This window comes from Scardinius erythrophthalmus (assembly GCF_964197995.2).
Source record: "Scardinius erythrophthalmus genome assembly, chromosome: 15".
Classification (NCBI taxonomy): domain Eukaryota; kingdom Metazoa; phylum Chordata; class Actinopteri; order Cypriniformes; family Leuciscidae; genus Scardinius; species Scardinius erythrophthalmus.
Genome location: NC_138235.1, coordinates 24,993,394 through 25,018,770, shown reverse-complemented (window position 1 = coordinate 25,018,770; position 25,377 = coordinate 24,993,394). Strand labels below are relative to the sequence as shown.

Below are 25,377 nucleotides of genomic sequence, written 5' to 3'. Positions count from 1 at the left end.
AGTCCTGGTGAGCGAAAGACTATTGTATTTGAAGGCTAGGATTTGAAGTAAGCGGTAAGATAAGCACGTTTTGTTTTAAAAAAAAATTTAACATGTTTTAAAATGTTCTGTCAGTGTCAGACAATTGTATTTACACGGCAAATCTTTCTGACCCCGAACTTTTGACAAAATAAACCCCTTTAATAGGTTTTACGTTGTTACCAGTTTCCACAAAAATATTAAGCAGCACAATGGTTTTCAACATTGATAATAATACGTTTCTTGAACACCAAATCATCATTATTAGAATGATTACTGAAGGATTGTGTGTGTATATATATATATATATACATATATACACACATACATACACACACATATATATTGTACATATACTGTATATATTACATATATATGTACATATACATATATATATATATATATACATACATATATACATACACACACACATACATACATATACATACACACACACACACACACATATATATATATATATACATACAGATACATACATATATATATATACATACATAACATATATATATATATTCATACACACACATATATATATACTGTATACTGTTAAAAAATATACGATCACTAAGTTATGACAACATATGTTTTAACATTGCTTTAACTCTTCAAAATAAGTTAAGCAATTTTCCAAAAATTTTCAAGATTTAGTTATACAAGATTCAACTAATTAAAAAAAAAAATCAAATAAATGTAGTCAAGCGAAAGAGATTTCTTTTAAAAACATTCAAATGAAATCTTTATTGGCCCCAATTTTTTTGACAAAATAAACCCCTGTACACATAAGATTTATCAAGGGTTATTTTTTCTGGTATTATGAGCTTAAATAGTCATTGTATACTACGAAGAAATTCACTAATGCTGTAGAATAATTATTGTCTAGTAACAACAACAGTATTCTGTTTTAATAGAATGTTTGTATTAGGCCATAGAAAATGTTTTTATGTTGTCACAAAGGAGAAGAAAAGGATACGGAAGGAAGTGGAAAATCAAGCCAAACACAACAGTGTATCCGACTGCCCACAACATTTTATGTGAGCAGCTCTTACTCAAAACAATGACTGGCTTCCTCATGTGAAAGAGATTTTTTTTTGTTTGGATCTGATGAGGCTAAATGCTTAGCCTGTGAATGGACTATGTTCTATAAACAAATGGAGGAAAAATATGTAACTCTCAGTCACCATTCACTTATGATTCATATCCCTAATAATCATTTTGACCATACATTGACCTGTGCCTTTGACACCTAATCTACTATGACAGTATCTATTACATAAATTCAAGTAGACGTAGTAGTAAGTGTACAGGGAAAGTTAAAAAGATCCCAAGCATTATAAGACAAATCAGATTTTAGTTCCCAGTGTTCTTTCAGAGTCACGAATAGAATTTCTTCTATACTTCAGAATTTCACACACACGTATCAGAGCTGTGGATTGAGCAAGGCTATCGGCACGGCCCTGTCTGGGAAGTCCCTCTGCAATGTTTTTTCAGACTCGCCGGGTGCGTTAGGGGTGCTAACTTCACACCTCTGGATGTTTTCAATAGACCACGTGTGCAAGAGAGAACCACGGGTGTCAGAGCTCTCACAGAACAAAAAAAACATGGTGTAAGAGGTGGAATAAACCCGGCCTTGAAGGGATACATCAAATAGGTGACATTTTTTTTGTAGAATGCCTTTGTGGAATTTTTTTTTTTAACTCGTTTAACAGAAATGGCTGACAGAGATGAAGATAAGGATGTTGTAAATGTATATTCGGTGATGGCAAAAGTAGAACTGCAAGAAACCAAATCATTCCTTGTTTCCAGGAATATATGCAGGCGCTGAATAATCCACTTCTAAAGGATTGCGCAAACATCCAATTTCTAGAATTCTAGAGAAGACAATTTAGGACAGGAAAGTTTTTTTTTTTTTTTTTTAAGGAAATAAACACTTTTTATGTATTAAATTGTTCAAAAGTGATGAAAGATTTCTGTTCTTTTTAACTTAATATTCATCAAAAGATTACGGGGGAAAAAAATCAGTTTCCACAAAAGCATTCCATTAAGCAGCACAACTGATTTCAGATTTCAAAACAGTTGTGCTACTTAATATTTTAGTGAAAACCGTGCTTCATTTTTTTTTTTTAGGATTCTGTGAGTAGACCATTTAAAAAAAAAGATTAAAAAAAGCATTCATTTAAAATAGAAATCCTTTGTAACATAAATGTATGTACTGTCACTTTTGAAAAATGTAATGCATCCTTGCTAAATAACAGTATTAATTTCTTCAACAAAAAATTAACTGACCCCAAACTAAGTAAACAGTATTTCTATCTAGCTAGCTACATCTAATAGAATACAAAACTGCAAATGCATATTTATAAGCTTGGATTTATGTTTATGTAGCCAGCTGAGGTGAGTAAAGTTGAGGTTTGTTTATGGTGACTGGGTATCCACTGGACAGAGACGGGCCGGGCCGTGTTAGTGTCTCTCTGCTGTACAGCTATGCCTGCAGCTGCCTTTCCAGACCGTAAACTCATCATAGGCCCTCATATCAGTACGCCACAGGGCTGGAGACATGCGCAGTGGAATGTGATAGAGCCTTCCCAGCCCCCTACCCTCATTAAAAGAGCTGCCTAACAACAGACGGCTACAAGGGGCATTACGCAAACACACCGATGCTAAAATAACAGGACAATACTGCATAGTGCTGAAATGAAGCTTCTCCTTAAAGCAAACTCTAACGTACATCCTGCTCGTATCAGATGTACTGCCCAAATGTGTCTGTATACGTGTGCGTAAGCGCACAGCACAGGTGTTCGTGTCGTGAAGCTGAGGTCATGGTGGGTAAAGCGAGAGTGCTCAGCTGTCTGCTTACATCAGTCAGACAGCAACAAATCTAATGATACTCTAATGAGCTGAGCTTTGAAGGTCGCTCCTTTAATCCAAAAAATCATTTGGTTTATTTAAGGGACGGATCGACTAAACATTCAATTCTGTCTTTATTTACTCGCCCTCACATCAATCTAACCATGTATGATGTCGAAGCTCAAAAGAAGATAAAATTAGTAAAGTGTCCAAGCTGCTTTTTTCCATACAGTCTAAGTGGATGGTGACCAGAGGCAATGAGCAACATCATTAAACTAGTCCATACAACTGAAATGCACTGTTTTCTGAAGCCATTTGTGAGAACAAACTGAGGTTTCAGATCAAATCTCGCTTGACAGCTTTGGTCACCATTCACTTTCATTGTACTTGCGGATTGGGCATTCTGCTATGAATCCGTCTGTTTTCTTCTGAAGAAAGACTCTTTTTAACTCTTTTGTGCCATTACTTGAAGTATTTTAACATGTATTTTGCACAAATGCTAAATTATAAACCCAGTAACAGTTTTGTCTTCATATTAAAAGGATAAGTTTGCCCAAAAATGAAGACTGTCATCAATAACTCAATCTCATGTTGTTCCAAATTGTATGACTTTTTTTATCTGTGGAACATGAAAAATGGTTTTTGAGTGTCTTTATTTTATTGTCTATACAGTGGAAGTCAATGGGCACAACTGTTTGGTTACCAACATTCTTCAAATATCTTTCGTGTTCCGGTGAAGAAAGCACGTCATACAGGTTTGAAACAGGTTGCGAGTAAAAGACAGATTTTTGGATGAACATCCCTTTAAAGGAACACTCCACCGTTTTTTGAAATAGGGCTTATTCACCTTCTTTCCTACATTTAGATAGGTGGGCAAATGCATTTTTGTCTCAGTACATGCATTGTTTTAGTTTGACAGGGTCGGCGCTAGCTTAGCTTAGCATAATGAATGGAATCCTTTGTTGCCAGCTAGCATGTCCTGAGTAAAAGTGATATTTATATATATATTAAAAAAAAAACCTAATTACTTCTTGTGGCCTGCGTATTCACAACGAGTACAAATAGTGATGCAGATTAACACTAGGCGATTTCCTAGGCAGATATTGACTTGGGACTATATTAGGGGGAAGCACAGGCGAAGCACTGCTACTTGGGCGCAGAGATATCATGCCCAAGTAGCAGTGCTTCGCCTGTGCTTCCCCCTAATATAGTCCTTAATATATAAGTCAATATCTGCCTAGGAAATCGCCTAGTGTTAATCTGCATCGCTATTTGTACTTGTTGTGAATACGCAGGCCACAAGAAGTAATAAGTTTAGTAAGAGTTATTAAGAAGTTTTTTTTGTTTTGTTTTTATATCACTTTTACTCAGGACATGCTAGCTGGCAACAAAGGATTCCATTCATTATGCTAAGCTAAGCTAGCGCCGACCCTGTCAAACTAAAACAATGCATGTACTGAGACAAAAATGCATTTGCCTACCTATCTAAATGTAGGAAAGAAGGTGAATAAGCCTTATTTCAAAAAACAGTGGAGTGTTCCTTTAAAGTGTCAATCTATTTGTTCAACTGAGATTAAACTCTCTTTCCACACGAAAACAGTTTTATATCATTTACAGTAGTGTTTTAATTTTATACAGCAGTATATTGCTCCATTTTACATTAGTGCAAAAAATTCATGTTTGTTCTTAAATATAGCAAAACATAACCGGCACAATATAACACATTCAACAACATTACAAAAAAAAAAAGACAAAAGAAAAGACAGCCAGTTACGTTGACATTGCACAAAGTTTCAGGATATTTGGTTATGTACATACTGTAATTCCTTTCTGTGGGCTTGTGGTCCTGTGGTGTTATGTATTGTCAAAGTGCAGGATGCTTCACCTCTACAGAAATGCACACACGCAGCACTCTAATCTCCCTGGACACAAATATATACTGACCTTAAACATGTTTCTCAGAATTAAAGTCCTTAAAAAAGGAAATAAAATCCTAACTTCTCAGAAGTTTTGAAATCATATAATCCTACGCTACATTTTAAAACCTACATAAAATGGCAGAGAGCAGAATATACTTAAAGGATAGTTCACACAAAAATGTTAATCATTTACTCACCCTTATGTCGTTCCAAACCGTATGCATTTCTTTCTTCTGTGGAACATAAAAGAAAATATTTAGCAGAATGTCCAAGCTGCTTTTTTCCATTTTGCCCAAGCTGCTCTTTTTCCATACGATTGTCCCTTGTTCACGTTTTCTTTCATTGTACAGACAAAACAAAACAAAAAACAGCTTAGACATTCTTCTAAATATCTCCTTTTTTGTGTTATAGGTAGCAAAGAATGTCATACAGGTTTGGAACAATTTTGGTGAGTACATTTTCAATTTTGGGGAAACTATGCCTTGTTTTGGAGTGATCTGTGCTCTCATCAGTTAAACTAATCACAAAACCCACTGTTCACTCATCTGCCCATCTGAGGTAAGATGCATTGGTAGTGGCTGTTACCAAAGACATCACAGCACAACACATACATACTGTCTAGATCCGATCAAGCTGCCGAAGCTGACAACCCTAAGCAAAATGTAGAAAATGCAGTATACAGTGACATGGTTTAATGTTATCAACTAAAGACTTATGACAAAAATATGAATAAATGTGACATACAACATATAGGAGCTTATAATAGCCGAGTTACTCACATTGAAGGGTTTGATATTGAAGTGTCAGAATTACAGATTACCCGTTAGTTAATCAGAATTAGTTCTGAGCACCGATCACCCTTTCGAAAAACACGAGAAAGTGCAGCTTTAATATCACAGCTAGTTTTTAGGTATGGCTATAGTCTTTATTAGAAAGACATTTCTCCTGGTTTGTGATATAGACGTGTCATATTAGAAGAGTTTGTACTCGTGTAGAGCTCAAACTCTCAAAAGCTTGTATTGCATGACTGTAGAAACCAAACCGAACATGTCCGCTGGATAAATAACTGTTCTCCATAACACTCACATTTCATACCAAACACCAGTGCTTCTCTGATATGCAATAAGTACGTTAAAACTATATCTCCCCTCTTAAGTCAGAGGTGGTCCTTCAAACATCTCTGAAATAGTGTCATATGTTTATATTACATTTGATAAATAAATGGGAAAATACATAAAACATATATTATATTATCAACATGATCTGAGCAGACTGAATGTAGTGTAGAGTCCAGACCCCGCTTTGTGAGAATTTTCTTCTTGTAAATGTCCATGCGCATCTGTCGTGAGACAGGGCAGCATTGCACATTACTACCACCTAGTGTGGCACAGCAGCACTACATTATTGTGTTCTGCCAAGGAAATATTTTCTGTAAACTTTTTACAGAACTTTTTCTGTAAACATGCGTGGCAGAACCTGTCAAGAGCTACATTCCTAAAGTTGTTCATACTTTTTTTTTCTGTTTAATATATTATTTCTTAATATTTCAAAAAAGAATCGTAAACATAAATTAAATATACATTTAGATATACATCATACACAAAGTCACCGCAAAATGGCAGAGCAACATTATTTTGCACTTTCAAGCACTGGGGTTTATAGGGTGAGAGTTGTGAGAGTGTGGGATTTTTCTTTTCATCCTTTTTTACCCTTGTGATCTGTTGGAATGCTGCAGTATTCCTCCAGGCAGAGGGAGGCCGCTGTTGCCCACGAAACACTCCTCGTCCGGTGCTCAAACCGAGCAGTTGCGCTTCTTTGCCACGCAGGGCAGGCCGCTGGAGCTAAGCCGGGTTTTTACCCTTTGTCAAAGACTTGTGGAGGAGACGGAAAGAGTGGGAGAGGACGGAGGAGGAAAGTTGAGGAGCTCCAGGACAGCGACTCCAACGCTGCTACGCCGCGTGAACATGCATGACGCCGCCACCCACTTGTTGCTACGAGGGTTGTATTTTTCTATGGAATTGAGGCTAGAGCTGCCATCATTGCCTCCAACCGCGTATAACCAGCCATCCATGGCGACGAGGTCATGGGTGCTCCTGAAGACCAAGAGAAGAAAATGTCCATTAGGAACTTTTTTGTAATTCCAAACCTGTATGACTTTCTTCTGTATAACACAAAAGAAAATATTTTGAATAATGTTTCAGCTGTTTTGTTGATACAATAGCTATGTTTCCATCCACTTATTTGTATGCGCATATTGGGAAAACACTGGATGGAAAAGCAAAGATGTACATGAATTCTAAAAAAACTCATGCGCTCAATTGAGGCGGATAATCGTTTTTATCCGATAAGAAGACATGCGCATAAACTACGCATAAACACATTTACTGAATAAATCCCTCGATGCACAACAAAAACCTCACGTGGCTTTGCCTGTGGATGTGATTGGACAACTGGACTAACCAGCAGACCAATTTCATTGCACAGCATCTCAAATGTTGGATTGATCATTTTGAAATGCCTGAGTCAAAGTCTAGTTTAATTCCCTCCCAGAAGCATCTCACATGATTGTGTTCCCAAACACCAGGCATTTATGATTTACGATTTTGTTCTCTTGAACACATGGGATGGAAACGGTGCTTTATTTACAAATGTTTTATGCAATGTTTCATTCCCATTTTGCGCATGTTAAATTCGCCATTTTGGATGGAAACATTGCTAATGAAAGTCAATGGGGTCCAAAAAAAGCCAAATGGAATTTCATTGCAAAAAGAAAAAAACACTTTCCAAAATAATTTCTTTTGTGATCTGCAGAGGAGAGAGATGCATATAGGCTTGGAATAACATGACGGTGAGTAAATGATGGCAGAATAAATTTTTTTTTGGGTGAACTATCCCTTTAACAAATGCTTGAATGCCACTTTCGAACCTGCGGATGTTCATGGGGGCCACTCCCTCCCAGGTGTTGGTTTTTGGATTGTACCGTTCCACTGAATTTAGGCAGCTGGTACCATCATTGCCCCCTGCAACATAAAGCATGCCCTCCAGTACAGCTACCCCTGCACTGCTCCTCCTGCTCAGCATGTTGGCAATGGCAGTCCAGACATTACTCTGAAAAATATAATACCGTCTTTAGTCATTTATTTATCCATGGAGAGAAAACATAAAACACACCCTGGAGACATTTTCAACATATCAGAGAGAAATGTGTCACATACCTGAGGGTCGTATTTTTCAACTGTGGCTAAGTGTGAGGAGCTGTCGTACCCACCGACAGCGTACAAACTGCCATCTAACAGAAGAAATATGTGAAACAGGTTCATGTTTGCATTTAGAGCAAACACAGAGGACATTAACCTTTTCAACAGGCAAAGGTATAGGTAAAGCTTGCAGCTGTACTGTCACTCCTACTAGCACTTTGACAGGTTGAATTTTATATAAAATATATACATTTTTCAATTGTAGTCTTTTAAAAAAGGCATCTGAAATAATAAAAAGTGAAAGTGCAATGTAGTCAGGGTTCCCACACTTTGGTTAACTTTAAATTCAAGGACCTTTCAAGGACTTTCCAGGCCCTAATATATAAACAGCCTAATATACTTGCTGGCAAATTATGAGATAATATTAAAAAATGATAAATGAAAATGCTGAGTGACTAGTAACTTTGGAAAACCAATAGCCACAGTGGCTGGTGAGCAAAAAAGTTAATGTCAAGCCCTGAGCATTATATATTTTTTACCTAATGTGGCCACTCTAACATATCTCCTTCTGGTGCTCATGGCAGCAATGGAGGTCCAGGTACTGGTCAGAGGGTCATACCTCTCCGCACTGAAGATGCAATCAAAGAGAGAGAGAGAGAGAGAGAGAAATGTCATATTATTTGACAATTACGTAATAATAATAATAAAAAGAGACATTTTCCCCGTATATCGTCATCTTATTTCCAATCAAAATATTATTAATACAGTTATATAAAAAAAAATGTAATATTACTTTTTTTAAATATAGATAATTTCACATCCATTTCTACAGCTTTAACTGATCTTAGATTAACAATTAATGCTGTTTTATATGTTTCTTTATTATCATTATTTTTAGGATTTTCACATTTATTTGACTGAATAGCATACCTGTTGAGACAGGAAGCACCATCATATCCTCCTGCTGCATACAACAACCCATGCAGGACCGCCACACCTAAACAGCTCCTCCTTGTTCCCATGGACACTTCAGGTTGCCACACATTTGTTACTGGATCATACGACTCTACAGTAGCCAAATCAGAGGTGCCATCATACCTGTTTTGGGAAAAGACAGAGAGGAACAATAGATCTTTCATGCGTCTTTGTATAAGTTGCATCTTTATCATGCAAGTAAAGACAAGACCGTCATCATTCACAGAATTTCATTAGTCAACAAGTGACACATTTCCTAACTAACCTTAAGTAACTTCTTGATTGCCTCAGCAGAGAAATTTGAAGGAAATAACATAGCTTTCTGCACATTCTGTTCCCTTTGTAATGTAATAAATCAAATCTGTGCTATTTTTCATTATTTTCATATGTATGTACATTTATATGTGTCTTTGGTTGTAGTCATATCTTGCTGTTTTTTCAGCATCTCGCATCATGCCGTATTTTTAATATGCTGCATCGAGTTAAAGACTTACAACCTGTCATGATGTATTTGAGTTTATTGGCCAGTAAAAAAAAAAACTAGTTTCTATGGAAAGCCATTTTCGCCACATAAGAAAAAAAATGTGCTTTGGTAAATCATCATGACAAAATAAAAAAAATCAATACAAGGTTGTATGAGATAAACGTTGAAAATTATGACAAAATGTCAGTTATGACAAAGATAAAAAGTAATTATGAAAAGTCAAAATTACAAGATATTAAGAATAATTATATAAAATAAAAATTATGACATAAAATTCAAAATTGAGATAAAATGTCAATGGGCTTCCCTAGGTTTCCAATTATTCCAGGGGTTTAAAATTATGAAAATTGTATTCTAAAGCAGCTCACACTGATGCCACATAACTTTGAATTTTTAAAAGGTATTCAAAACACAAGGGTCTCTGTCACTTAAGATTGGTGTTATAAAAGGAAAAAGAAAAAGCAGTTGATTCTCAGAAAAAAAATGAGGCTTTAGGGTCTGCGTACCCGCCCACAGCATAGAGCTTGTTTCCGATAGCAGCCACTCCGACTCGTGCCCGCCGTGTTGACATAGACGCAACCATGTGCCAGCGGTCAGTCCTGGTGTCATAGGCCTCACAGTCTCCATGAATAGCAAAAAGACTGCCCCCGCCTGAAAGACACGCATTTAAATCAATCCAACAACATACAGACATTTGTGCTTGTGTGTTTTTACATGCTCGTTTACAGACCTACGGCGAAGAGGACCGGACTGGCTCCCTCGCATCGACGCGGTCGGGTGCGGCTGTTACTGAGCACGCCCCTCTGCTCGGGCATCAGGTGATACTTCAGTGCCTCGATCAGCAGGTCTTTGCACTCGGAGTGGTGACGGACCAGCAGCTCTGTATCCACATTACTCATCAGGAAGTCTCGTGTCAGCAGGGGCAGACGCACACACTTCATCAGCTGAACAGAGAAATGGACGGAGTGAGAGGTAAGACATGTGTGTGTGTGTGTGTGTGTGTGTGTGTGTGAAAAGGATCAGAGAGTACAAAGAAAGGGAATAGAGAAACCAGTATCAAGTTGCAGAGACATAATCCTTTATTAAGCACTAATCCTGTGATTTACTGTGATGTTGCTAAAAGCGCAGTTTGACAGGAGGAATCAAACCCACCCGGGGCACATGTTGCCTCCGCCCATCAATGTCATGCTTGACCCAGCTCAGCACAGCCCTGTACACCTCCTCCTCTGATGGGACATTCAGGTTATCACTGGAGATCAGATCCAGCACCTGCAGAAATCACAAGAAAGGGTTCATAACTGATCTTAAAACTAAAGGATTATGGTTCCAGTCAGACTAAAGTCTTTAATTAACATTTTGAAAGACAAATTTGTGTTTTAGTGTGAATGAAGCGCATTTAAATGCACTTGTTGAGAGACTGACAGAACAAAATTATGTAATATATTGAATGGGACAGCTCAGTTTGACACATTATAATAATGTAAAAACAAAATCTGTTTGAAAAAGTTTGTTTGAAAGTCAATATTACATTAATCAACAGTCTAATTACTGTATAATTACAATTGGGGGTCGGTACGATTTTTTCAAATGATTTTATTATGTTATATATTACTTCCGTTTTCAGTGTTACATGATCCTTCAAAAATCATTCTAATATGCTGATTTGCTAAAAATTTAACATTTCCTAAATTATTAATGTAAAAAACAATTGTGCCATTTAATATTTTTGTGGAAACCAAGGCATTTAAAAAAAAGTATTCTTTGATGAATCCTTGCTGAATAAAAGTTTTATTTTCTTTAAAAGAAATCTTACTGACCCCAAACTTTTGAATGGTAATATGAAAATAAAATTTTGATTTAATAATATAATTGAATTTTACTTGATAATAATATACATTCCAATTATTTTCCAAAGTTCTTCACATTATTAGTTGTGTTTTGGCTAATTTTTTGGTGACCCAAAATAGTATACTAATCCATTTAACACATGTTTAAATCAATTCTGCAGTTGTTGGTTTTTTTTTTTTCAAATCGGCATTACAAAAATTTAAAAAAACATAGTTATAATTGACTTACTTTCAAAACATTGCTTTGTTTGCCAACTTCATGTTAACATGTCAACTTCTGGATCAACCAATAGTGCTGAGTGAGTTTCAGAATGAACAATGGCAGAAGGGGAGGTAGGGGTGGAAGAAGTGATAAGTGTTTGGGAAACCATACCATTATTTTGCAATTTCATTTGCTGCTGTTAGTGATGAAGAAATTGCAAAAATTACTTTATTATTATAATTATTATTATTTTTGTTATATGAATTTAAAGGGATACTCCACTTTTTTTGGAAATAGGCTCATTTTATAACTCCCCCAGAGTTAAACAGTTGAGTTTTGCCGTTTTCGAATCCATTGTGCCGATCTCCGGGTCTGGCGGTACCACTTTTAGCATCGCTTAGCATAGATCATTGAATCAGACGAGACCATTAGCATCTCTCTAAAAAAAAATGACCAAAGAGTTTCGATATTTTTCCTATTTAAAACTTGACTCTTCTGTAGTTACATCGTGCACTAAGACCGACGGAAAATGTAAAGTTGCGATTTTCTAGGCTGATATGGCTAGGAACTATACTCTCATTCCTGAGACAGCTTAATTTAATTTAATCAAGAAACTTTACTGCCGTACCATGAGTGCAGCAGGCGTAATGATATGACGCAGCGCCTGAAAATAGTCCCGAGCTGGGGAAAAATATCCAAACTCTTTAGTCATTTTTTTTTTGGGTTAATTTTCTCAACTGTTTAACTCTGGGGGAGTTGTAAAATGAGCCTATTTCCAAAAAAAGTGGAGTATCCCTTTAAGAGACTTCAGCCAATGCCGAGACCAGCTCAAGGACATGGACAGAAGTTTTAAGGATTACAACCCAAATGGACCAGCATCACAGCAGCTCGGGACAAATGTAATACCATCACCATCATCTATTCTACACACTCAGAAGCACTACAACAGCCTTTGCAGAATTCCTGTCACAGATTGTTTGTTTATTTGGGGCAAAGGGCACAGTTAACATGACTACAAGCATTTCCTAGGTCTTGTGGGTTAAACATGGGGCCAGTGGAAGCCTCTAGCCTGCAACAGCTGTTAAGAGTGAGAGAGAATCACAGACAGAGAGGGAACAGCAGTCTATGTCATCAGCAAGCCCTAATGGTCCTCTGTAATCAGTGTCTGAACAGCAGGGGGATTTCATGGAATCATGTAACTTTTCAAAAACACAGGGAAACTAATACTACCAGCAGCACTCCGATTATTCAAAAGAATGCTCTTCTACGAAGAGAGCGGATTAGAGCTGATGAAATTAGTGTTGTATGAGAGCAGGGGCTGCTTTCTGCTGATTAGCTGTCTCAGCTTCTCATTGACGTGCAGTTGTCACCACATATTCGAGCAGGATGATTGACAGTGTATTGAAGTGCTGATGCAGAGAGCACTTATATCAGTGTCACTGCGGTGTAATGCATGCTGACATTTTTGCTTTGGTGAGTCGAAGAAGAGTTCAAAGTTTGGCTGATAAGCACGGTCCAGGTCTCTCAATTCACAGCCATTCAAACTTTCCTGTGTATTCTGACTGAATACATTTTCCCAAGCAATATATAAAATGCAAATATTGCAATTATATTTTGGGGGATATATAATAATGTATAAAATATATATTAAGTACACTACACTACCATTCAAACTTTTCGGGTTGGTAGGATTTTTTTATGCTTGCCAAAGAATTTATTTGACAAAATACAGTAAAAACAGTAATATTACGAAATATTATTACAATTTAAAACAAGTTTTCTATTTTAGCATATTTTAAAATGTTATGCATTCCTGTGATGGCAAAGTAGAATTTTCAGCAGCCATTCCTCCTGTCTTCAGTGTCACATGTTTCAACAGAAATCATTTAATATGCTGACTTTTGAATTGATGCTGAATTGTTTCATAACAGCTGTGCTGCTTACTAAATACGTTTTTTCATTCTTTGATGAATGGAACGTTCAAAAGAACAGCATTTATTTGAAATTTGAAATATTTTCTAACATTATAAATATAATTTTTTGTCATTTTGATCAATTTAATGCATCTTTGTTGAATAAAATAAATTTAATTTCTTTTAAGTGTCTTTTTCAAAACCTTTCATGCAGTGTGTAATATAGCTGTTTGTTACTGTAAAAGGTCAGCAAAGTTTTGAAGATGAAAGTGTAAAACAAATAAAGTTATTGTCTCCTAAAATAAAGAACCGATTCAAAACTGCCGAAACAAGTCGTCAGCAATTTCAGTCTCACTTCTTGTTACATGCATAATGCCAGCCTATGGCCTAAATTGGCTGCCCGCAAACAATGTCTACTTTGACCCAAGTCTACTTTCTTCCAGCTGAGGCCTGGAAGAGTTTGGTTTGTGTTGTCAAAAGGATGAGAACTCACGCTGGCATTTATATGGAAAAACCGACGCCATCGTTCCTGTTTGTATCACTGTGTATGAGCTGCTGAGGAAGCCTCCGGAGCCGAAATTCAGATATGGTTATGGGTGTTTTGTTTCCGACACGCACTGTAAGCGATAGACCAATCACAATAGACTGGGCCATTTGACCAATCAGTGCAGAGTAAGCTTTCGGAAAAGAGGGGTTTAGAGAGACTGAGTCTTCAAACGAAACGTTTTCAGACTCTTTGAGAAATGAGGTTATGGGCAATGTATATTATGAGAAAATGTAAGTGTTTTTTGACATTGGATTCAAATCTATTGTAGAAGACCTTCAAAACAAAAAAATAGAAACCTTTAAATTAGCAGAATAGGGGCACTTTAGTAGTATATTCTATTTGTTATATATAAAGTATATATATAAAAATGTTAAAAATATTTATTTTTAGGGGGATTTTAAAAACATAAATATACATATGTCTCCCTTCTTGCTTCCTTTGACACAGTTTAAGATAGTAGCTAGTTGCATGGCTTTTACAGCTCTGAATTTGAACCACACACTTCTGAGAACCTCTGCACCAGCTGAACAACTGCCATTGAGTGGGAATGCTAATGGACATCTTTCTCTAGACCTTGGGAGAGTTTTTCTTTGAGTAGGATGAGGGGGCGTATTAAAAGCCAGGATGTGACCAGCATTCCTGCAGCGAAGGTCGAAATAGACCAGTTCATTTTTTTCCCCTCAGACTAAGTCAAAAGAATCAAGACTTCCCAGACGACAGAGAGAAGGAGAGGCCGGATCAAGTGTAGAGATTGTGTTTTTAAAAAGCTCAAGGCCAATGTGACAGGAAGTGGTGTCAGTGACAAATATATATAATTAGACATCCGTGGCCAAAACCATTTTTCCCTCAAGGATTGTTATGGCTCAACTCCCCAGCACTCCCCATGCATCATTTAACGGGTACACTTTACACCCTTCTTTTTACATCCTGAATAAATCTATTCTTAAAACCCCTCTTGCATCAGAGTTTCTTAGTTTGAATTTTTTATGACCCCGGGCGATTCAATGTGTTCCTCACACAAATCTATCATGTGCACTTTTATGGTGTCATTGTGGTGCTTAACAACCCCAATTCTCATTCACATTTATGTTTTACCTAAAAAAAAATTATGTTGTTTCACAGAGGAAAGTAGAGAGAAATGTTGCTGTGGCAACTAACTGAAATAAATAAGTACTAAAGCACTAAACTTCTACAAATAAAATAAATTATTATTAATGATAGAATACTAAAATAACGCTGAAAATGATGAAGAATTTTGGGGTGAACTATATCCTTTAACTACCAAACTAGTATTCTACTACATTAACTACAAAGCAGATCGCTCACCTGTTTGAGAGGTAGCAGCATAAACTCCTCAGTCTTCGAGACCTCTACGAAGTGCTGCAGGACGTACTTGTGGGCTGACTTGAGAAGGTCGCTGCAGGAGTGAGTGTCTGCAAAGCCACGGATGCCCAGGCAGTTTGAGGGGTCCAGCTGGCTGAGGAGGAATTTACAGCAGGCATCTCTCACTCCGTTGAGCTGCAGGAGACTAGCTGCCGGCAACAAGGTCTGCTCGAGTAAAGCAGTAGAAGTAAGAATTAAGAAGTAGTCATTTTCAGAAATGAATCTTTAACATCATCTTAAGGTGCGGTCACATTTACTGGATTTTCCTGTTGTTGCCCATTTCAACAGCAATGTTGAGGCCAAAAAAGTCCCTCAAGCAGATCTCACTCATGTTCAAATTTGTTACAATAACCAAGAGAAAGCTGCTTGGTTTGAAAGTGACTTCTGTGTGAGCCTACACTATTGTCAATAGACAATGGACCTTTCGTGCATGCAAAGTTTTGCTGGAAATGCACTGAAGTTTCACTGATGTGACTCCACCTTTAGTCTAATCATGAGCCAAATTCTTGTAAATTAGCTGCCACATATGCATTTGTTCTTTTGAAACAGCCTGCATTTGCAAAGATGCAAATTGTAAGTTTGCACAAACCATCTGAACACACCACCTTGTTAAGCACCTCACAGAGCAAACTAGATTACATCCTGGTAATTGTGAGCATGAAAACACAGTATGCTCTTCAAGACACTGAAGTCGACGTACCTGCACATTTCCTTCTCCCACTACGATTTCTGCAGTGTAGGCGTACTGCACCAGCTGCTCCAGAGCCTGAGGGTCAATGTCATGCAGGGTCACGTGGGTCTGACGGCTCTCTGACATCTCATCTGCACAGTCACAACACACACAGCTGTGCAATAGAGGCTTTTGAAGAACACTGGTAGATTTAGGTCGTTTCCCAGGGGTTTGACGATACTGATGTCCTGTTCACACATACAGCGAGCTCTGGTGGTTGTACTGTTTGTCGAAGTGGATGTTCCCATTAAAATGTTATTGGTAATGCTCCCCTGGCAATAGCTTTTGGAAATCTGATCAGAAATGGGACGATCATCTGCTCCGAGTTCACAGAGTATCTGTGCAGTTGGATGCTAGCAGACGTTCCTACATGACTGCTACGTATATTTAACTGTATCAGACAGACTGTATCTCACTATATTTGCATGAAATCTGCATAAAGTTTGCAAACTCTGTTTGATTTTGTTGCCATGTCAACGTTCCGTGACATTTATGAATGAACGACCCTTGAGACTAGTGTTGTTATTCTTAATTAAAACTATTACAAATATTTCTCGTTAATTAAAATAAAGTTGAAATAAAATAAACATTAGTTAAATAATTATTTTTAGAAATGCTGCTTTGGCAACTAATTAAAATAAAACAAGCTGAAGTTGAAGTACTAAAACTGAAATATAAATATAATTCTTTTTAATAAAAATTGTAAAACCAAGAAAATTATAAATATAAAAAATATAAGCAAACTCAAAATAATAATAAATACTATAATAGTATTTATACTAAATATAATAATAAAAACATTAAAAAAAAATTATGAGACGTATGACAACACTGAACAGTTAAATTAACATTCCACACAAAAATGAACTGCTGGATCATTAAAATAAAATGTTCAATCTTTGAAGACAAATTTTAAACTCTTTGCATAATGTCATTTTATGAAAGGAAAGAGAATATCTTCTTTTGTGTTTTTACATCTATATAATCGTAACCACTTATTTCTATTCGGATATTATTTGTCATCATACTGTTAGCAGATATATAGGCCTGGTTTCACGCACAGGGCTAATATTAAGCCAGGATTAGGCATTCATTCAATTAGGACATTTAAGTGGCTTTTATAAACGTGCCTTAGAAAAAACATTAATGCTGTGCATCTAGAGACAAAACAATGGCACTGACATATTTTAAGATATGTCAGTGCAAGTTGCTTTTAGTTAAAACAGCTCAAACATGCATTTTAGTCTGGGACTAGCTTAAGCCTTGTCTGTGAAACCGGGGGTTCAAGAAAATATGAACAATAATTTTGTTAGAATTACATATAAGAGAAATGCAGCACACTCAGTGTTAGTACAAATTAGTCCAGACTCAAGAAGATTATTTGTTGTAAGTTAAGCAAGTTTTGATATGTATAATGGAGTTTAAACCAGTGCATTGTAAGTAGATATAGTGTATGTTAAGTTCAGAATAGTCATGGCTCTGAAGAGCCCACATTGTCCTGACTCATACCATCACAATCTAGCCTGAGGTGAAGCGGGACTGTTGAGCAATAGGAAAAACCAGGCACCTGCTGATCTGAGACCAAGACAGGGAAGAGAATAAAGCATGGAAAAACATTAGGAGATGACAAAAAGCAAGAAGGAAGGAAGGAAGGGAGGAAGGAAGGAAGGAAAGGCTTGAAACAGAAGCTGAGGTAATGTACATAGGAAATAAACACTACACAATGCATGTTCACCTTAAAGACCATGTGAAGTCAAAATAGTTTTTTCACCTTTTAGTTCATGTGTTAGCTTTGGAACTATCTAAAACTTAAATATAGTAAATAATCGCAGATATTAAACTTGTAAAAAATAAAATGCATTACCTAGGGATGTGCACAAGTACTTGAGTACTCGATCATGAAAACGATGACTTTAAAAAATATATTTCTATTTCTCTGATTGGTTATTGTGGCATTTTGGGCGGTTATTGTGGCATTTTGACCGGAGATATAAAGTAAAACTATGGATTTTAAAGTGCGGAGTGATGCCTGAATCACTTTGTATCATGAAAATACAGTTAGGCGCAAGATGTGCAGCACCAATCTGCCATATACATAATATTATAATTTGAACACTATTATAATAGAATGTTGTAAATTCTTTGTGCTTCAGTAGTTGTCCGTGTATCGGTGTTGTTGGAACAGGAGGAGTGCATCCACAACAGGAGTTACACATTCAGACAAGCACGGTCAAGTTCACGTGCAGATGTAAGGTGTAATATTAATTTTATTAGTAGCCTATATATCTGATTAATCTCATATAGGATGCGTTTGGTTGAGTTGGTTGAGTTCATTAACCCGCTAACAAAGCGCTTTAGTTTACCAGTGTTCATAAACTCTTCAGCATCAGTTCAAACGGCAATGCCCAACATTATAGTCTATGATTGGGTTATTTGAGACAGTCATATTCCTTTTGGATGTTACTTTTTCAGAAACATTGATGATGTTATTAATAATCCAGCAGTGTTATTTTTTAGGCATATGTTCTAACTAAAATTGTTTCTCGACATAGCTTCGAAAACATGCAGGGATGTCTGGAATTACTTGACAGCAGGTGAAAATACAATTAGGAGGAAGCTGTGCAGCGCCATAACATTATAATGAGAACACTATAGAATGTTGTGAACTCTTTGTGCTTTAGTAGCCCATGTTTCAGCACGTTGTTACGAGGAAGAGTGTATCCACAACGGGAGTAACACTTTCTGCCTAGCACGTAACTTATTTCAAATTCACTTGCATTTGCGTCTTTTTGAGCAGATATAAGTTGTAATGTTACAGCTATGTTGTGTATCTAGGATTTCTGATTAAAGGGATATTTCATCCCAAAAATGAAAATTCTGTCATCATTTACTCACCCTCAAGTTGTTCCAAACCTGGATTTCCTTTCTTCTGCTAAACACAAAATAAGATATTTTAAAGAAGGTTGGTAATTAAACAGTTGCTGGTCCCCATTGACATCCATAGTATTTTTTTTTCCTACTATGGAAGTCAATGGGGTCCATCAGTCGTTTGGTTACCGACTTTCTTCAAAATATCTTCTTTTGTGTTCAGCAGAAGAAAGAAAGTCATACAGGTTTGGAACAACTTGAGGGAGAGTAAATGATGACAGAATTTTCATTTTTGGGTGAACTATCCCTTTAATTTCATGTAGGACGTGTTATTTAAAACGGGCTAAGACTCTTCAGCTTCACTCCATGCAGATATTCCTTTTAGAGGTTTCTTTTTCTTTAAAACATTGGTGCATTATTGATAATCTAGCAGTGTCATTTTTCTAGTTGTATTTTTATAGAAATATTTTCATGTGATATTTTTATTTGTCAACATTTATTTTTGTAGCAGGTCTATAACAGACCTATCAGTACTCGAACTGAAAAATTTACAAAAAATGCCCATCCCTAACATTACTAGGCAAAAAAAAGTTCTCTTTGAGACTAGAGGTTTCGCAATATATCGGTATTGATGATAACCGTGATATTTAAAAAATTAAATATTGTTATCGTGTTAATTGGAGGTGTCGCAATATACCGGTAGTGACGATAACCGTGATATTTAAAACAATTATATTGTTATCATGTTATTTAGGGGTGTCGGAATATACTGGTATCGGCGATAACGGTATTATCTCAAATGAATAGGACACGTATGATAATATGGCACATAAATAATCCAATGCCAGTATCTGGTTGACATCCCAAAGTACAGTAGGTGGCGGTATTGCACCTGGTTACCAAAACTTATAAATACTTATGGATTATCGTATGTTTACTTCAAATATCTTTAGAGAGCAGTATTTTTTATATTTTTACCTCAAATAGGGCATTATGGAGTGCAAAAAAAAAAAAAAAACATCTGATACCATGACAGCCCTATTTAAGACATATTGGCCAGAACCATTTTCATTTCTAAAATAGCAATGTAGAATAAGACCTACTTGTAAACATGGCGTGGAAGTATGGACTGCAGGAGGCCAGCACCACCTTGTGTGCCTTGATCTCCTTGTTGGCCACATGAAGCACAATGTCGCAGAGCAGGCCGCGCTGCCGCATGCGGTTCATGGACACGAAGGAGTCGTGGTAGTGGCGTTTGGAGTTGTGTGAGATGCTGTGTCCATCCCGGTTCAGCAGCTGCATACCCCCCTCCATCATGCCGGTGCTCTCCAAGGCCTGCTGGAGCCTGGGCCTCACTCTAGGACACTACAGGAAGAGAGAAACACACTATATGAAGTCAAAAATGGGGTTTTGTGGCATTTAACAGATATATACTCTTCCTCTTCAGAAAAAAGTCCAAAAGTATTGATGACTCATCCTGCACTACAGATTTTTGTCCAATCAAATGCCTTCTAAAACGAGAATGTCCCTCCTCCTAATAGAGTGCAACAGTGCCGACCCACTTTTTCAATGGTCTTGGTTCTGGAAGTATTTTTTCCATTAATTTTTCCCATAAGAATTTTTTTCCCATAAAGTCTTTGTTAAAGAGTTATGCCATGAACCAAACCAACCAACAAACATTTAATTTGAAGATAAAAGTATTTAAAAATCTGACAAAGGTACAAGAATGTACTTAACTTCAATGAGGGAAAGAACTACAATCTCATGAAGGATTGTGAATGATATACAAATGTGGTCAGAATTATTGGCACCCCTGGTAAATATGATCAAAGATGGCTGTAAAAATAAATCTTCATTGTTTATCCCTTTAATCTTTTTACAAATATCTAACCTTTCATTAAAGTAAAAGAATTGAAAGTAGGAGGTAAATCATATTATGAAATAAATGTTTTTCCTTCAAAACAGAATTTTTTGAGTAAAATATCTCTGAAGTATATTCACATTAATATTTACATTTTTAGCACACCAGGGTGACTAGGAACATGAAATTGTCTAGCTATGACTTCTTGTTTCACAGGAGTTTAAATATGAGGAAACACAAAGGCCAAATTCCCTTAATCATCCATCACAATGAGTAAAAACCAAATAGTATAGTTCTTATGTGCAGCAAAAGATTGTTGAGCTTCACAAAATAGAAAGTGGCAGTAAGATAATAGCTAAAGCATTAAACATTCCCATTTCCACCATCAAGGCAAAAATTCAAGAAGTTTCAATCAACTAAAGATGTTAAGAATCTGCCTGGAAGAGGACGTGTCTCTACATTGCTTTAATGCAAGGCAAGGAGGAAAGTTTGAGTGGCCAAAGACTCTCCAAGGATCACATAGGGAGAATTGCAGAGATTCGTTGAGTATTAGGGTCAGAATTCCTAAATAATAAAAATAAAAACCTCAAACAGCACCTACATCACCACATGTTGTTTGGGAGGGTTCCAAGAAAAGTCCTCCTCCTCGCTCATCCAAAAACTCCAGCATATTTTAGTTTTTAGTTTAGTTTATTTGCACAAATAAAAAAATATATACCTAGGCCTACAGTAAAAACAAGAAAATACAATCCAAATACTGTGCTGGGAGAGGCAGAAAAAGCCTCCACCTAAACAACAAAGAAAAACAGAAACTATGAAATTAAAGAAAGAGCTAAATTACAATAACAAATATATAAATGTATGACTGAATCAAGTTAATCACAACATCATAATAATATACAATCAAAAACAAATCAAATATAAAATAAATATAAAACAATTATGGTAAATAGACCATAGGCTATGATTAAGTTTATTTCCTATTTAAATAGGAAATAAGTGAAGGCAAGAAATAAAAAATGATTTCATGAGGGTCTTTAAGAACTCTCATTCAAGCTAATGCTAATTAATAACTAATGTCATGTTTAACGTTTAACATCTGTGCATTACCTCTAACAATCTTTGAGTTCTTTGTCAGGCTGTAAATCCATTTTAATTTGTGCCTTCTTGGTTCACATTTCCTTTCCATACAGCATAATGGTTGCTTCAGGGCATTTTGAACAACGAGTACAGAATCATAATGGGAGAACGAGCCAGACCGAAGCGCTCAAGCCTTAAATATCATGAAAATTATCACTTCACATTACAAATTCCCACTCATTTTATAGCTTATAGCTGCATATGGTTTGCTCCTCAATACTCAGTGGCCTTTTCTCACTGGCCTGAGGCCTCAAAAGCTATTTAAATTTGGTCTCTCGCACCCATAAAGACTCACTCGCTGCATAAATAAACCGGCTGGTTGATTTTAATAATGAAACTGTGTTCCAGATGAAAGAACGAATGGTATGGAACGGTTGAACCAGGACATGTCGTGATGAGTTGGCCAGCCAGCTGCACACATTCAATTCTCCAAAAGCATCACTATAGAAACCACTGTGCTGTGCCCACGGTAACATGTGCTGGTATCCGTCATACACTTCACTTTGAGTGGGAAGATTGGATGGAGCAGTGAGAGACAATTTAAAGGAGGAGGATGAATAGCAATCCAGTTGACGGCACCTCTTCTAGTAGATGTTGAGGTGTATAGTGTTTTAAATCAAATAAACTAAAGCCTTAAGCAATGGGATGTTTTGTTTTTTTCCTAACGATACGGCTCAACTCTAAAGCATTACTCATGTTACTCCAAATAACAGACGACAGGTGAGAGAGCATGAAAAGAGTCATAGGCTCAGTTAGTATTACAGCCAGCAGTGGTGTGGCTGCCCACAAAATGGCTATGGGGTTTCAGATGTATAAATCCTTTAGTTATACAAAGCAAACGATGCGGTCTGAAACCTGAGGTCACTAACTGTTTAAAAATGCAGAATAGATGAAACTGTTGACAATAGTTATTTGTAGTATGGTAGGGACTCAGGATAGAGTTTCTGTAGATGCCTGCCTCTGTGTGGCTCCTCAAAACAAATTTAGAAACTCCAGCATTACTGCTTAATAAAGTTGTATTATGATGTTTTTTCAGGCAATGACTTCTTCACAAAAAACTTCATTAGTGCTGAACTCAGCTGTGTGTATTATTTCCAGAACTCCTTCAACTGAACACGCATCCCTTGTACTTGTATCTGGTTTAAATACAAGGTACTGCCTTTAAGGTTTTGCTGCTTACCCATAAGGCACTCAATAATTTCACCCGTTCATATTTGTCCGATTTCTTCTCACATACACTCCTACTCTTAGATCTTCTTCTGCACTCACTCTTGTTCTGTCTCATATCTGCATGACTTCCATGGGTTCGTTTTAAACAGACTTTAATGTGATTGTATTTATGTACCCATCTTACTGTATGTTGTGTTTTTAGGCCATACTGAGAGCCTTTATATTTTATGCTGATATGTGCTTTTTGATGCTTGTAAGGTGTCCTTGCGTCTCATGAATGGTGCCTATTATTTACAATATATTATAGTAACTATTAATCTGCTAAAAAGTTTCTGAAAACTTCTTACAGTGTTGGGAACCAAAATGTATTAATTTTTAGGATTGTACAGTAGTAGCAATAGCTGTAATACTGGTATTTAGCAGAAATGCGAGGACTGGATTATTCAGTATATAAAAATATATATATATTTTCCCCCTTGCATACTAGACAGTCTGATTCAGAGTTATACAGCTAAAGACAAACCCTACAAACATCCCCAGTATCATTAAATCTGACTCAGCACACCATGTCCCATCCAGACAGAGCATCTCTCACCCCTCCTCCTCTGATCCATTCAAGTCATCCAGCAGAATAACACTGAGTATAACCAGCACTACCTGAACTGATGGATGACGCCTTTTCCTTTTGTTTCGCTTGTCTGCTTTATGAAGAATGTTTTGGACTGAATCCTAGAGTGCAGCGGCTGAGCATCATCACAGTCCATATGAAAAATGCATAAAGCCTCAGTTTGGGAGCTTGTGTGTTGTTGACGTAAATGAAAGCCGCATGAGTGCTGGTCGCTGACGTCACATTTTAAGGTCGCGCCGGATGTTTGCTTTACAATTTGTTTCGTTCTTAATCGAGGCTCCGATGATACTGCTTACATCAAAACAACATCAACAACAAGTAATCGTCGAGCAATTTGATAACGCTCCATCTACACTGTTTAAAAGCTATATCACAATTTTCAAATCACACCTCCTTAACATCAGTTCGCTAGTGATGGAAAGTCAGACTCCTTCCATTGAATCGGTTCCTTCGAACAGTTCGTTACAAAACACTTCAGCAATTATTTTACGTCATGAAATAATTACGTGCCCACGTGTTCCCTGTGTTTCCATCTCTAATAATATTATCAGCCCAATCATCGGTTATTACGAATCCAATATGTCCGAAAGAGAGGATTCCCAGTGAAACGATTCAAATCATTTATTCATTGAAAATCGATTCATTGAAAAGATCCGACTCAAACGAACGATTCGTTCAAGAATTGGAAATAGAAAAGCTCATTGTAGATGTTTGGGAAATAATTTTCTGCTGGCCATGTACATACCATAACAACAAATGAAACCATACAACAGAGGAATATGTTGCCTTATTTAACAGTATTCGCTTGGTGGTTGATCTCATATTGCCTTTGTTCAGATGGGAATTTACAGCACAGGCAGTAACGTTAGCACTGACAGCTAAAAGACGAAAAACATCATTCAGCCCTCATAACATATTTCAAACGCTTTAAACGACAGCATCAAATACAAATAAATGCTCAATGCACACACTTTAACCTGGACCAGTTGACAAATGTCTGTCTGAACAAAGAGCACATCAGTGCGATAAAGCTATTTCATAACAACACTGCAGCTCTGGGACGGCGAGGATGCGTTTGCACATCCTGTATTTCTGTATAAGCTAAAAATGAAGTAAGAAGTAAATAAATGTTGCTTTCATTGTCAGATGAGTTGCAATTCTGTCTGGATGAGATCGAATCTAAGCTCACCTGCCGTCGTCTGTGTCTGATTGACAAGACTCGTTTCTTTCTGTGCAGCGCTCTCTCCAGTTTTGTCCGTGTGTTATGATTAATTTGGATGCATGTGGTGATTTATTTAGCCGTGCGTTGTGGTGAGTTGACATGCTACATCACATGTCGCTTCAAAACAGACATCTGTCTCTCAGCTCTGATCTGCATTACAAAAAAAATAATATTGTGTTGAACATGTCACGCCCACCATAAATTTGACTGTGCTTTGTTTTAATCACGGTCCCAAATGAGGGTTTGTGCAATTGTTCTATGAATAACAGCCTCTGTGGTTGGAGACATGTCTCGGTGGATTTCAGATTTTTGGTTATTTTATGTATTTAACCCTTTCATGCATGAATTATGATAACCTCAGTCAGGATTTTTTTTTCCTGAGTGTTTTTATTGCTCTTAGGGCATGAA

At 36.8% G+C, this 25,377-nt stretch overlaps 1 protein-coding gene across 1 annotated transcript; it reads right to left on the bottom strand.

Annotated features, from left to right (window-relative positions):
• Nucleotides 1–4,489: 4,489 nt before the first annotated feature.
• On the bottom strand, nucleotides 4,490–25,163 carry klhl17 (kelch-like family member 17). Its single transcript, XM_081386102.1, has 12 exons — nucleotides 24,937–25,163; nucleotides 20,052–20,313; nucleotides 16,051–16,172; nucleotides 15,294–15,515; nucleotides 10,611–10,727; nucleotides 10,189–10,402; nucleotides 9,965–10,109; nucleotides 8,930–9,097; nucleotides 8,539–8,627; nucleotides 8,018–8,091; nucleotides 7,729–7,910; nucleotides 4,490–6,895 (listed from the first exon to the last, which is right to left on the bottom strand). Exons 2-12 carry the CDS (start codon nucleotides 20,263–20,265, stop codon nucleotides 6,667–6,669), a joined length of 1,776 nt encoding a protein of 591 aa, XP_081242228.1. The 5' UTR covers nucleotides 20,266–20,313; nucleotides 24,937–25,163; the 3' UTR covers nucleotides 4,490–6,666.
• Nucleotides 25,164–25,377: the final 214 nt, after the last annotated feature.

Excerpts from the sequence above, each read along its gene's own strand:
- klhl17 (XM_081386102.1), bottom strand. The coding sequence starts at position 20,265 with ATGATGGAGGGGGGTATGCAGCTGCTGAACCGGGATGGACACAGCATC. Across the intron at positions 16,173-20,051 it reads CTTCCACGCCATGTTTACAA|ATGAGATGTCAGAGAGCCGT; the intron begins GTAGGTCTTATT and ends GTGACTGTGCAG. Across the intron at positions 7,911-8,017 it reads TTGAAAAATACGACCCTCAG|AGTAATGTCTGGACTGCCAT; the intron begins GTATGTGACACA and ends TATATTTTTCAG.